General features: G+C 46.6%; 1 protein-coding gene across 3 annotated transcripts in view; it reads left to right on the forward strand.

The window, feature by feature from the left end:
• The first annotated feature begins 11,352 nt into the window (after nt 1-11,352).
• The window catches only part of GRIA1 (glutamate ionotropic receptor AMPA type subunit 1), a 306,080-nt gene continuing 302,281 nt past the window's right edge, over nt 11,353-15,151 (forward strand). Inside the window, exons 1-2 of one of the 3 annotated variants that reach the window (XM_059174100.1) lie at nt 11,353-11,837; nt 14,824-14,961. In XM_059174100.1, coding sequence (XP_059030083.1) covers nt 11,756-11,837; nt 14,824-14,961 — 220 coding nt within the window. In that variant the 5' untranslated portion in view covers nt 11,353-11,755. The remainder of the gene's footprint in view (nt 11,838-14,823; nt 14,962-15,151) is intronic. The other 2 variants (XR_009353810.1, XM_059174099.1) reach the window with 2 other exon arrangements.

The following is a 15,151-nucleotide window of genomic DNA, read 5'->3' on the forward strand; positions in this document are numbered from 1 at the left end:
ACCAGCACCAGCACCACCACCAACAACAACCACCTGCTTCCCTTATTCTCCCTGTTGTCATTGTCTCTGGACTTAGAATGGAAGAAGCGCTTCTCTTGTACTCTGGCTGCTTCGTGCATGCAGTCCCATGGCACGGAGAGCAAGGGGTTTTGCTTCCCAATCAGTCCCCTGAGGCCCTCATTTTCAGGGCTCTAATCCTGGGCCAAGTCATTGTGCTCCCTGCACGGAGGTCACCGCACCTAGCAATGAGCCAGCTGCCCCTTGGACTTCCCTAAGGAGGGATGGCTTCAGAACTTTGGAGGCTGAAGGTAAGTCTGAGGGGCCTTTGGGATGCCCCTCCAGGGATGACAGTGCAGGAGGAGCTGGTCACTTTTAGAGGGTGGAGGAGGAGGTTAGCTCTTCCTACTGGGGGGGGGGGGTCAGCAGCAGGGGGTCCACAAGGAGGAGGAAGTGCTCTATAGCAGAAGGACCCTCTGATACTGCAAAGGGTTCATGGAGAACAGTAGGTTCCTGTTACGGTTAATGTGGGAAACAGAGGCAGAAGAAAAATTATTAAATTTCCTTACAAAGTTCTTACAAAAATTTCCTTACAAAAGTCCTTATAACAGGCAGAGTGACATTCCTCTAGGGACTCCATTACCTCCACCTGGAAGCTTTGCTAAAGGCAAAGGGCAATCCTCGGGTGACCGACCCCTACCCCCAACCAGGATCTTGAAGTCTACTTTAACAATTCCTCCAGAAACTTCATCTCTAAACCCTCTGAGGTACATGTTGACAAACATTTCCAAGCATATGGCCCACTGATACACATCTAAAGGGTCTCACACAAAGGTTTTATTACCATTAGTGAATAACCTTTTTCCCAGCAACAGCTAGCTCCTCAAGGTCCTGAAAGTCTTGCTTCCAAAATTCTTTAGAGACTTGTGTCATCCCTAACCCCCTCCCAACTTGCAAGTATATAATGGACCATTCCTCACAGTCCCAGGGCAGCAGCTCTTTCTGCCCACAGGTCCTGTCCCCGTGCTTTAATAAACCACCATTTTGCACCAAAGATGTCTCAAGAATTCTTTCTTGGTCTTCGGCTCCAGACCTCACCCCCCTGAACCTCACTTATATTCTAAGACTTCATCAAAAGTATGATGCTATTCTTTGTCTTCTCCACCCCCCAGCTTTCCAGCCCTAGATTGTAGTGCCTTGCTTGACCGTCAAAGACTGACAAATGACCACAGCTCTCTAAGTATGTGGGAGAGGAGCACAACTGTGGTGAAGTAGAGGGTTCCCTGAGACACACTGAGATACACAATGAGAGAACTTTGAAGCAGAGGGTTGGATGTCTGATGTCCAGGAGAACCTACACCCCAGGCCACAGATCTTCACCGTCTCTGCTTCTCAAGAGGCCATCCCTGCCAAAAGCTACTGCGGGAACCCTAAATAGTTGTGCATATCCATTTCAGAGGGAACGCAGAAATCTGTACAGCTGCCTTTTAGACTCTGCCACCCCAGATCTGCCTCTGTTCTGATGTCTCACTTCTCCCCTTTATTAAGACATCCTGATAACCCAGGATAGGGCTACCATTTTGTGAGGGGACTGATCATCACACCCCTGCGGCACATCCATTCTGGGGGTGCACTGGCCATGGGAACCCATCTTGTCTGGGCAGGCTAAATGGTGCAGCTGGTAGGGGGTATGCCATCCTAGCATGTCTTGGTCTGACTGTAGAGAGTTGAGGTTGTAGAAGTACATGCTCATATTTAACTTCCAGGCACCAGTGGTTGGCACTGAATGAGGACAGTTACTGCAGGGTGTTCCCAGACATCATCTGCCCTGGTGAAGTACTTTGCTGCCTATTTCGTCCCTCTGGGATCAAAGGACCAAACTGCTCCCACGAGCCTTGGTACCTACTGGTGTCAGGAAGATGACCCTAGAGACCACTCCCATTAAAGAACTCTTAAGTTCTAAATAGTTGGCCACATGATTTGAAGTCTTACTCCTGGTTTCAGTTCAGAGAGTACATTTTTTTCTTTCAGGTAGAAAGTGTTACAAATAAAGGTTAGTTTTTCTATAGAAAATGTTATAAATGAATAGTGGTTAGTTTCTCAGGTGAACCTACCAAAGCCGGGTGGACATTACTATAGCTGAAATGCTAAACATTTGCTCTAAAAATAATAGAAGGCAATATTGTAGATTCAGGGTTTTTTTTTTTAAGTGATACCATATAGTCCATGAGCTTCATAGCATCATTGACCCTGCTTGAGAGCCTCATTGGAAGAGTTACAGGAATCACTCTTTTGCCTGATGTCAAGGGCAGAAGGAAGGTGGAGTGGGGAGCATCATGGGAAACAGAAACTGGCGGTGTTAAATAGGAGGAAATGATCTGACTTGAGACCTGGTTCTACCAGGTACTGGTTGTGTATCCTTAGTTAGTGCTTTAGCTTCTTCAGTTAGTCTCATTACTTATTAAAAAAATAACTGCTAATATTGTTTCTACAGGGTTTGCTGAGGGAAAACATGGAGCTGAATTGTGAATGGCAGAGGCTTTGAAGACTAATAGACCAAAGTGTGCCTTGTAGAATGGGGCTCACCACAATGCTATGGGTTGTTAAGAGGACTGAGTGGTATAATGTGTATAAAGTACTCAGCACAGTGTGCTGCATGTGATGGCAAGTGGTGACTGCCATTAATGACATTATGTTACTGTCCTCCCTCTCCCCATGGAGGCGGATTCCCTTCTGTCATGTGTGCCTCCCTCTCTTCTGGTCTTGAAGAGCTAAGTTGCCATTTCGGTTTGGCTTAAGGAATGAGAAAGATGGTGGAGCAGTGTGACCAGCTCAAGTTGGCAGGTATTAAGTTGGGTCACTGAGGATGTCAGTCTACTCCAGTAGCATCATAGGATGAAAGGAGAATGAGAATAGGGAACAGGGAGTTCTGGGACTGCTTTATCTACAGGGCCCATAAAAGGGATAAACAGAGAAGTGAAGGAGGTAAATCCATAGTGAGGAGTAGAGGAGGGGGCTGTTAAGTCTTCTTTAGGGGATCTCTGTTAAGGACACTGGGGAAGTTCATATAAACCTTAGCCTGTGTTTATTCTCTTGATTCTTGCCCCTATCCAACTGTCAGGCAACAACCAGGCCAACTGTTTGACCCTCCTTGTCTGTTTTGCTGAAATATCATCTCAGAAGTGTCTGGTGGAAAAATTACCACATGAGCAGTGGGCTAGTGGGCAGATCATGTTCTCCAGGGACTCCCATCTGCCTCTTCTAAAAGATCAGTCTAACTTAGGCCCCTTTTCTTGTGTTTCTATGGGCTGTAATTTGATCACCATTCCTTGAACCCCTTTAGATGAGCCTTGTGTCAGATCTCTCTCACTGTGACAGGACATGAACAATACTCTCCTGCAGGAGAGCTTGGATTTCAAGTTACTGGTCTGCCTCTGTCTGCTGGAGGGCCCAGGGCTAATGACTTAATCTTTCTGAAAGCCTATTCTATTTGTAAAATGAAGGTACTGGGCTCCATTGTCTCAAAATTTCCTTCCAGTTCTAACATTCCAGCTGCTTCTCTTCCACATAAGAGATGTCCCACTCTTAGCTTCCCCCCCCGCCTTCTGCATGATTTTGTCTGTCTAAGAGTAATAAAGGAGAGGCCAGAAGTTAGGTAAGCAGCAAAATTTAATACTAGGAGTATGACAGTCAATTAGAACCATTTATGTTTCGAGTCTCCTGAAAACTGATTGAAATCCCCCTTTGGCTGTGGGGGTGGGTAGGGACTATGATAAGCACCATAATTACTGCTGGCCCTCAAAGAAGGTTACTGGATATGGGGAGATAAACAATGATTCATTTTCTTTCTCAAGGCACATTTGCTTTTTGAAGCAAACCCCAGTTTTGTTCATGCTTTCTGAATGGCTGCTTTGGGCCCCTTCCTGATAATTCTGTGGCTGAGCTATTATAGAAATGTGTTTTGAGTATGAGGACTCTACTTGGCCAGGTCACCTCTTGGCCATCATGGGTCCTGGGGCAAGCTCTTTACCTTTCTGGAAGTATAGTGCCCATTGTCACAGGCCTATGCAGGGCAAATTGGCCAAATGGATGAGCATGGTCCTTGAGATAGTGTAGGATGATGGCTAGGAGAACTAGCCTTGGAAACCAGGCAGATACAGATTGAAACCCAGCTCTGCCTCTAAATAGCTGTATAAGCTTGGCAAGTAACTTAGTCACCCCAACCCTCCCTTCTCCACCTGTAATGAACCTGTAAATGGAATGATAAGGTTCCTACTTTACGGGGTTCCTGGGAACATCACATGACATGTGGCAGATATGTAGCCTGGCACGTAGTAAATACTCAAACTAATTAATTCTCATTATATTTTAGGTATGATTCATGCCCCCTACGGTGCTGAAAATCAAGTGGGAGGGACGAAGTTAAATATCAGTTAAAAGCAATAACTGATAAGTAACACAGATATTCAGGGATGCCCAAATGAGTGTGGGAAAGCATTGTGGGGAAGATGAGAAATGAATGGGGTCTGAAAACATCAGAATGTAAGGGTCACCCATTCATTCTTTCACTACATTTTGGAGAACTTACTTCTGTCAGAGACTTTCCTAAGTACTGGATTCAAAAAGGTACATTCTTTTTTTTTTTTCTTTTAATTTTTTATAAACATATATTTTTATCCCCAGGGGTACAGGTCTGTGAATCACCAGGTTTACACACTTCACAGCACTCACCAAAGCACATACCCTCCCCAATGTCCATAATCCCACCCCCTTCTCCCAAACCCCCTCCCCCCAGCAACCCTCAGTTTGTTTTGTGAAATTAAGAGTCACTTATGGTTTGTCTCCCTCCCAATCCCATATTGTTTCATTTATTCTTAATGAGCCAAATGAAAAATAAATATATGGTGTATTTAGGCAGTAATAAACACTGCAAATAAAAATGCAGCAGAGTAAGGGAAACAAAAGTCATGGCAGGAGGTGGGGGTCCTGTTTGGGATAAAGCAAATAAAAAAACTTTTGAACAGAAGCCAGTATGGAACAAGAGAGGAAGTGATGTGCAGTTCTGAAGGAGGAGCTTTCTAGGCAGAAAGAAGAGCAAGTGCAAAGGTCCTGAGTGCATCCAAAGAATGATGAGAATGCTAATGCGACTGGAGTAGAGTGAGCAAGGGAAGAAGAGTCTAGCAAATGGGATTGAAGAGGCAGCCAGCAGCCAGATTTTGGATTTTATTCTAAGAATGATGTGACGCTCCTGGATATATAAGAGCTGGGGAGTGACAAAATCTGACTTCTGTTTTTAAAAGTTTCACTCTGGCTGCTGTACAGAGAACAAATTATGTTGCCATGGTGGTTAGCAGGGTGGGGGAGGTAGAGAAGGAGTGGAAATGAAGTGTTGGAAAAGATTGCCATGATCAGATGCGAGGCGAGGGGGGGAACGAATGGAGAGGTGGTGGGAAGTGGTAGATTCTGCTTGTGTTTTGACAGCCCAGCCCATGAAGTTTGCTGATGGGTTGGATGTGGGGTCCTCAGCTTGACCCGGTAAACACAGCTGTCACTGAGGGAGATGGGAGGAATGAGGGGAGGAGCAGGCTGGGGGGCAGGAGAAATAGCAGTTTGTGTGTCCCTGGTAAACAGATGTTGTAGGGTGTGGGGAAGTGACAGAGAGGTAACGGGAGACTGGCAAACTGAACTATAGGAGAAGATGGCAGAAGTAGCCTAGAACCATGGGGGAGGCTTCCAGGGCCAGGATGCATCTGAACTCCAACCACTGGGCAAAAAAAATGACATTTCCCATTCCCTGCAGTAACAGCTGGCAAAGTCCTGACTGTGTATTTGGATCTTTGCAGGCCCTTGGCATCCAGCGTGTCATTAATCCTCACGCTCGCCTCATGAAGTAGGCCCCCTTACAACCCCTGTTTCGTAGACAAGAAACAGAGACAAAGGGGTGGAATGGCTCACCGAAAAGGATGCATCCAGTGAGAATATGCTGAGTCTGGCAGTCTTGATCAGGGCCTCCCAGGAGAGTCGTGGGAAGTGCGGCCCCTTGGACAACTGTCCTGGAGTGCATTGCTCAGGCCGCCTTCTGAAGGCATTGCTGTTCCGGAGGAATAATCAGTGCCTCGATTTCTACCAATAACGATGGTGCTACAATGAGAGCTTCCCCCTGGAATAGACCTTTTTTTTCCCCCCCGGGCATTGATCCTGCCCCAGGGTGTTTTCCAGAACTTGCACTGCTCCCTAATTACCTAGTAATGCTGAGGGCTTATGAAAATGCTGTCATTTGTTTGAGAAGGGGAGGGAAGACTGAAAGAAGAAAAAAAAAAAAAAAAGAAAGAAAGAAAATGCTCTTAAACCTGGCAGAACTCCAGGCTGGGTAATTACATTCTTCGGGGTGGTGTTCTCACCACACACAGTCTGTGGAGTATTTTGGGAGCTTTCTGTAGGAATTGTGCTAAAAACATGAAAAATATTATCATTATTATTTTCTTCTACATCTTTTAAAACGGGGTCTTTATAAAGCCACGGAGGCAGCCTCTCTCTGATTGCGTTTTTGCCAATTTGTTAGCTGTCAGCGATCTGTTCTCAGATCATAAATTTGATGGCTTCCCCCCCTCCTTGAATTGTTTCACACTAGAAGCCTAAAATCTTCAAGCCAGAAGAGACCTTGGTACAACCCCCACATTTTACAGATTGAGAAGCGAGCCCAGGGGAGGGGAAGGAACCTGCTGATCGCCACTGTTGCAGGCAGGGAGCACAGGTCCTCCCAGACCCATCCCTTGTCCTTTTTCTTTCCCACTAGGTCCCTGCCCTCAAATCGACTCTCCGTGTCAGAACGGTCTATAGCCATCACCTAGTGTAGTCTCCTCATTTTACAGGTGGGGGAACAGAGGTCCAGAGATGAAGTAGACTTGTCCCCCAAGGTGATATTGGATAGGTGGTTGGACCCTTAAGCCGTGCCTTCCGTTGACTGAGTACTGGCACTCTGTGGTCTGTGGGCCAGCTTAAGCTCAGAGACCTTTTCCTCTGCCCCAACCCTTTTTGTGCCCCTTGCAGGGAAGGTATACTTAATATTTTAAAAAATCCTTACTTAGGGGCGCCTGGGTGGCTCAGTTGGTTAAGCCTCTGTCTTTGGCTCAGGTCATTATCTCAGGGTCCTGGGATTGAGCCCCGCATTGGGCTCTCTGCTCAGTGGGGAGCCTGCTTCCCTTCCTCTCTGTCTCTGCCTGTCTCTCTGCCCACTTGTGATCTCTGTCTGTCAAATAAATAAAATCTTAAAAACAAAATCCTTATTTCTGTTTTCTCTTAAAACAACAACAACAACAAAATAGACTATTTGGCCACATCTGGCCTATGGTTCCTTACAAGAATTGGCTGGCACTGAGGCCTTGGAACTACCCTTTGAAAGGTTGTATACCTTCTAGTTCTCTTTGTCCTCACTGTTCTCTCCCCAGCATGGTTCATTTCATTCATTTTCTTGCTTGGCCCAAAGAGGCATTTGTATCTGAAATCCCCACCCAACACCCCACTCCTTGATTTGTAGTATAAAACCAAAGCCAAAAAAATAAATCTTAGACTATTTTGGATATATGGTAATGAAACATAAAGAATGCCAAAGAGGGACGCCTGTGTGGCTCAGCCGGTTAAGCAGCTGCCTTTGATTAGGGTCATGATCCCAGGTCCTGGAATCAAGTCCCACATCAGGCTCCTTGCTCAGCAGGGAACCTCTTTCTCCTGCCTGCTGCTCCCCCTGCTTGTGGCTCTCTCTCTGACAAATAAATAAATCAAATCTTCAAAAAAATTAAAAAAGAATGCCAAAGAGATAAACCACAACAGGTCAAATTGATCCTAGGGGTAGATACCATGCCATCTCTAGGGCAGTTTGAACAGCATTACAAGGCCTGTCCACAGCCTGGAGTCTCTTCAGTAGATTCACATCTTTTTGAACTTGGAGGAACACTCATTTTCAGGTGCCCCATTTTAAGTGTGCAAAGTCTTGAAAGAAGATGACTCTAATCTCTTTCTAATGTAATATGGTGAAGGGAAAGACTAGGGCTGGGGCCTGGTGTCTAGTCCCAGGCATGCCAGCTGCTATGTCCCCCAGGAAAGGTGTTTCAATGTCAGAACTATTGCTATTTTGGGTCAGACAATTCTTTGTTGTGGGGGGAGGTCCTGTGCATTGTAGGATATTTGACAGTATCCCTGGGCCATCACAAGATGTCAGCAGCACCTGGCCCATTATAAGAACCAAACATGTCTCCAGACATTGCCAAGTATCATCTGGGGGAGAAAATCACTGCCAGTTGAGACCCGCTGTCTTAAGCTGACCTTCTAGGCCCTTGTGAGTCTTACTGAATCTGTAAGAAGTTTTTAATTCCTGTCCTGTAGCTTTGGGTGGGGATGAAATGGTATGATGGATATACAAGTGAATGTAAATCCCAGTGTGTGACATATTGGTACAGGGTTTTGTTGCCATCAATCATCACCGACTATGAACAGTCCAGCCTTCCAAACCTGATACTGGGGATGGCAAACAGGCTTCAGAACTAATGGGGGAGATGTACTAATGGCAGATGACCTCAGGATAGGCTATTAAGGCAAGGTATGGTATGTGGTCCCAGCCTTTGAGGCTAAGGAAATGAGGAAATCCCCTTCCTCTTGTGGCCAGTATTTTCTTTCTCATGTACATTCCTGGTCGTATAACTACTGTCCTAAAAATGTCCCATTGCTCCCCAGTGCCTGAGAGAAATTCCGTGGCCTCCAGCCCCTGGCCCTGACTACTAGGTTCCACATTCCCCATTCTCTCCCCCCAGTCTGCAGCATGGGCCCCAGGCTCCCAGAGTATACCTGCCTCCAGCCTTTGCAGGTGCTCTTCCCTTGCATCTTGTGTCTTCCCTCCGCCCTCCCTTTCTGCCTTTTGAAGCCTTGCCGGCTCCCCATGGTTGCTTCCTTCTTTGCTCCCCCAGACTTGTGTATACATCTCTATCAGAGCTCATGTCATGGTCTGTTTTCGATGACAGATGGCAGGATTCATCTATCTTTCCTCCTCTACTACATTCACCTGCCTGGAGGCAGAAACTGTGCCATATTCCCTTTCCATATCCTCCAGCCCATGATACCCTATGGGGTACAGAGTAGGTTCTCCACACATATTTGAAGAGAATTTTAAAGATAAACAGTTGAACCTAAACATAATTTGACCTAGACGCTCAAGCTTGAAATATGTATATTTAATCCTTGAACAACTATGTATTTAATAGGCCAAGGGGAGCCATTGACCATATTTGAGCAAAACAATGACATAGTTAGAGCTATATTTTAGGAAAACCTGTCTGACTATAGGATTTCTAATGATCATAGAAATTGCATGGTTTTGACTCCCTAAAGCCCCCTTCCCCCAAAGTAAGCAAAACAGATCTTAACTATTACAGGTAGGCGTTGAGGTTTTGCTAATTAGTCCTTGTAAAGGACTTTGAGATCTTCCCCTGAAAGGTGACAGAGAAGTGTGAAGCTTTCAGTGACAGCCTAATTATTATTATTACCAGGCACAAAGCTCGGGGAAAAGATCCCCAGGTACCATTCAAAATAGCAAGAGACAAAAATATACAAATGGAGAAATTATAAGAAGGAATCCTGGCATTACAGACTCCTAATGTTATCAGGGACCCTAGAGGTCTTTCCTTATCTGTTCTCTCACCTTCTCAAGGGGATGCTTACACTCCCTCTAGAATGTTCTTGCTCAATACTTTCTCTCATTAGAGCCTGAGGGTTAAGATCTTGGGCCTCAGAGTAGAGTTTCCTGTGTTCAAATCCTCATTCTCTTCCTTGTTAGTAATGGCAACTTGGGGAAATTATTAGGTCTCAGTTTCTTTATCTGTAAAAAGGGGGTGAGATTATCTACTACAGGCATCATTGTAGAATTAAGTGATGTGTGCATAGCCTGGCATATGGTAAACAAATAAACACTCGTGTTAAAAATCATTTGAGCTAATTAATAGATGTGCAGGTGCATAGGAAATTAGAAAGCATCTGACCTCTACGTTGTTCCTGGTTCCGGAGCTCTGTCAAACTTGGTGAGCTGTTTCTTGCAAATCCCAGCCCTCGTAGCATCACGTGAGTGTGTGTAATTGAGCAATCCTGGCAAAGGAAGCGAGGAGCCTTGGGAAGAAATGGCCTAGTCAAATGCCAAAGCAAAATCAGGTCTGTTCTTCTTTCTAACTATAGAAAGGTAGAACTCTCCTTTCCTGTGCCATCATCTGTTGAGTGGGAGTTCTGACCAGGGCCGTGGGTCAACTGGTAATGCCCAGAACATTCAAGTTCATAGGATGGACCCTATGTTGGTCCTGAGGGTCCAGGCTCCATCTTAGTAGGTCTGTATTTTTATGATTTAGTCTGCAGAGCCTCCAGATTTTCATCTGTAAAATAAGGGTGGTGGCTACTTCACAGGGCTGGTGTGAGGAGAGAGTGAGGTCACACTGTGAAGTTGCTTCAGAAACTGCAAAGTGCTCTGTGATGGTTCGTGACTGTCACTTGGCAGCCCACACTACTTCCCTGAACACAGTTGTTCTCTCTACAGGTTATTTCGGTGGAGGCTCCAGTCCAGGAGGGTCTGTGGACTTCTTGTTTACATGGACATGACCAGCATCAAGAGAAAACTGAAAGAAGCCTGAATCTTCTCACTAGAATCCCTGCAAAATGACTCATGTAATTGCTCTAAGTATCCTTAGCCTTTGTTGTACACCCACACGATTCTGATGCTGTAGACTCCTGTGGCATGCAGGGAAACTGGGAAGGGGACCCATTTTACATGCCCAGGATCCGGAAGAGACCACCAATTCCTCCTGTAAAAGCAGACAGGGACTGCCAAATGTCCAAGCTGAGGCACCTGCCAATCACTCCAGACCCTCTGGTTTGCCTCTCTGTTATTCCTGTTAGGGAGGAAAAGGCTTTATTTTCCTTTAAAGCTCCTAGGAGGGATTTCTAGGGTCTTCCCCCTCAGGAATTAGTTGTAGGAATAATTGGGCCAGTGGAGTGCAGGAGATATATCCAGCACAGCCTGTGTGCTCCTAGAAAAAGTGACCTAGATCAAGCAGCGGGTGGATGGAGGACTATTGTGGGGACCCCCTGCCACCTACTGACTTGCAGCTGAACCCACCTTTCCAGTAGCATCTGTAGGGCTGGGAGCTGAGGGAGGGGACAGAGAGAGCTGGGGGAGGGGAGGGGGAGAGGGAGGGGGTTGTTCCTTTCCGGACCAGGCTCCCTGTATCATCCCCCAGCCCCAGCCCCCACCACCACCCATCTGCACACACAGAGAGGAGGAGAAGGTGAGGACTGGGAGACAGGGGGTGGTAGGCAGAGGAGGTCAGCCCTGGAACTTGAGCTGGCTTGGTGGGTATTAGCGCCGCCTGAGCTCGAAGCCTGTGTGAGTGTGAGGGGGAGAGCGAGAGCAAGGGAGGGAGAGAGAGGCAGGCTGCGAGAGGAGAGAGGAGAGGGGGAGCAAGCGCTCCGCCAGCATGAGGACGGGCTTCTCTTTTCCGTGCTCAGTTAATCTGGCTGTCAGTTGGTGTTAACGCTGCTGTTTAAGTGCTCGGATTCCAAGGGAAACAGCCAAACCTCCCAGAAGGAAAGAAGGAAGCAAGCAAGGAAGGCAGGAACTGCAGGAGGAAAAGAAAAGGCAGAACAGAGAGAGGAGTCAAGGGAAGGGGGGGAAATACCAAATCTATGACTGGACCTGGGCTTCTTTTTCGCCAATGCAAAAAGGAATATGCAGCACATTTTTGCCTTCTTCTGCACCGGTTTCCTAGGCGCGGTAGTAGGTGCCAATTTCCCCAACAATATCCAGATCGGTGAGTGAGAGGGGCAGCCTGGGGAGGGACTTTCTGGGTCTGGAATGTTTTTTTTTTGGGGGGGGGGTGTCTGTGTCCCTCAAACCCCCTGCTATGGAAGGGGGTGATGATGGAAGGCGGACTTGGACTGCCAGCAGGGGAGGGGGCTTCTCTTGATCAGATGAGGAGCAAAGGGAAGTGTGCATACACATATTTACACATACAAACACAGCTCCACACACACCACTCACACTCTAGGCATGAGCATGTGAAATGGAGGAACCACTGCTTTGAAAGAAAGAAAATTCAGGCTGTAGCGAGGAGGAAAGGGGTAGTGGGGGTTTAAAGGAGTTCACTCCATTGCTCGATAGATGGTGCCTGATTTTATTTATTTATATCAATATGTGTGGTGTATTTCTGTGTGTGATGAGGTATTAAATATGCACATATGTATTTAACTGACTGAGGTGATGATTTCCTGGCTGGAGGAGGGGAAAGAGACCCTCTGAAAGGAGTGAAGGGTGCTGGGTTTATCGCAGCCCCTGAAATAATGCCAGGGGGCCCCCACTCTAAGTTGAGGGGGGGCTCTCATTCCTGCACTGGACGCCCCCCAGCTGCCTTCTCTCTGCTGTCTGCCATGCTGGGCTGGTGGTCCCCAGTCCTCCGATCCCGGAACTTCTTAGCCTGCCTTTATTCCTGCCCTTGCCCCCACCTCATAGATGTGCCATCCACAGACATCGTCTACCTTTTACACATACATTAGCCCACACAGACACATGTTTCCCCTCCCTCTTAGCTGTCCCCATCCCTAGGCTCTATCTTCTTAACTTAGAGGCAGGTTTCAACATGCTGCCTGCCTTTTTGTTCCCCCTTTCCCCCTCCTGGTTGTCATGCTTCTAAAAGGACCCCTCACCGTCCCTGTATTTCTGGGGCAGCTGACAGATACTGCTTCTTTTAATAACAACGGGTGAGAGCAAAACAAACAGGAGCAATAACACCAGTAACAATGCGTGTCCACAAGGGCTCGGGGCTTCAGTGTGACCAGCGTGCCAGCACTGTGTGTGTCCTGGAATAGACCTAGCTGCTTTGCTTGGAGGCATTTTGGTTGGTTTGGGTTCTGTTTTCTCTCCCCCACAGGGACATAGCTCCACTAGGGAAAGTTGCTATTACTGGTACTTTGTGTTCTTTGTGTGAGTGTGGTGGTGGGGGGGTAGGATATGGTGCAAGTCCTATTCTGCTGGGCACACATGTGCCGCAGTACCAGGCTCTCCCGGCCTCTCCAGCATGCCGGCTCCAAGGGTGGTTGGAACAGCCATGGAGTAACTTGCTTTGTTTCCTGACACCTGTTAAACTATATTCTGAAGTGTGTCTGTGTATATGTGTTAGTGCCTTACACGCAAAACAAAACTTCCTGCCTCCGGAGACACTTCCCTTGAAGCCCCATCTGTGCCGCCTACCTCCCCACCCCTACCCCCCTCTTTCATTCATTACGGAGGAGGCAGGGGACAGGGACGTGTTTGGGGTGTGGTCACCTGGTGGGGGGAGGGTGGGTGGAACGGCAGAATCCAGCAGGAGTTTTTTGGTTTTTACTCTTTAAAATGGTGGCATATTAACATGTGTAAATCACTTGCTCTTCTGTGGAGAAGATTTTGTTTATGTGGGAACTTGCGCATGGCCTGTACGTTGCTGGTTGGAAATGCTTGTCTTGAGATGTGTGGACTTGCTCTCTCTTAAGTGTATTTGTATACAGCACTGTAGGTATGAACGCGGGGAGGTGGTTTGTGTTTTGGGTACGCATATGGGATATGTGTCTGCCCCCATGTATCTCTGCAGATTTTTCATCATATTTAGTTCCAACTTATTTGTTCAACTGGTAAGACCATTGTTTGTTTTCAAATAAAAGGCTGAAACATTACATTGTAGGACAAATGCTGACAATATCACTGCCATCAGGTAGTATTTAATTCTACTTGTACGATTGCTAATAAAAGCCTCACAGTCCATTTATTGGTTCTGAAACACAAACACATACCCACTGTGTAAGAAGTTGTAAGTATACTACGTTGGGACTGTGATTCCTGTCGAATCTGAGATAAACTTCTCTGTAAACATTCATTATAGTTCAGTCTCTGGAAATAGCTGATTTGAATCCGTAGAAATGGAATTCAATTCATTTTACATTGTCCACAGTAAATACAAAGGTCAGCCATGTACTCTTGCGTCTTGGAACTAGAGCCCCAACAGGCACCTTTGTTATGCTTTTCACTAGAATAGAATGTTCATACCCTCTTGACATTCTTAAACCCCCACACCTTTGAAGTCCAGGAATCTACCATGCAAATAGACACACCATGGCAATCTCTTATGTAACAAGCCATTCCTAGGTAGCTGGGATCATGAGTGTCAGAGAAGAAGCAAAATACTGTTTGTAAAAATTCAGGGTTTTCAGAAGAAATGAATAATATACCTCAGAGGTGACAGAATAGTTAAACTGCACGCAGGTCTTGTCAGGTCAGAGACCAAAAGTGTCAAAGCGAAGGGTTATAGTGCTGAAGAAGCCCACAGGGTCCCAGAGCTAGATTTCCCCTGCAATATTTGTTAGTACTACTTCCTTTAAGTCTCTGTAATGAGGAATGGGTCCGATAGAGGAAAGATTAGGCGCAGCAAAGGTTTACGTGCCCACAGAGCTTAGGCTGCCTGGATGGTTACAGGAGGGAGGAGGAAGAGAAACGCAGTTATCCTGTTTTCTCTGACCTCATCTGGGTTGAGGAGTGAACAACCAAATATTTGGGTGGAATGATGGAGGCTCTTGTCACATCCAAGTTCATCAGTGGAAGTTGAAGCCTCCATGTCCACTTGAGTCTCTCTGAACTCCCCTCCCCACCAGTGAAGGCTACAACTAGTGAGTTTGGCACAGGGAGAAGAAAAGGGCCCATCTGGGGTGGGGTGTTGGGGGATTAAACCCGTCTCTATCCCAGATACCATGTTGCATTTTCTTTCCTTGTAGGGGGATTATTTCCAAACCAGCAGTCACAGGAACATGCCGCTTTTAGATTTGCTTTGTCACAACTCACAGAGCCCCCAAAGCTGCTCCCCCAGATTGATATTGTGAACATCAGCGACAGCTTTGAGATGACCTATAGATGTAAGTAATCGCTGCTATTCCTGACATTTCTTTCTGCGATCGACCAATGAAAGGAGAGCGTGCGAGTAGGTGGTAGTGTTGCAAAAAACCGCTTGAGTTGTCATTCGTCTTCATAAGAGAAAGCCCTCCAAGAAAAATTTCCAGGGCCTTTTGAGTGATTCTATCAGTTGGTATTTTAGATCCTGGAATG

This window comes from Mustela lutreola, chromosome 5, assembly GCF_030435805.1.
Source record: "Mustela lutreola isolate mMusLut2 chromosome 5, mMusLut2.pri, whole genome shotgun sequence".
Lineage (NCBI taxonomy): Eukaryota > Metazoa > Chordata > Mammalia > Carnivora > Mustelidae > Mustela > Mustela lutreola.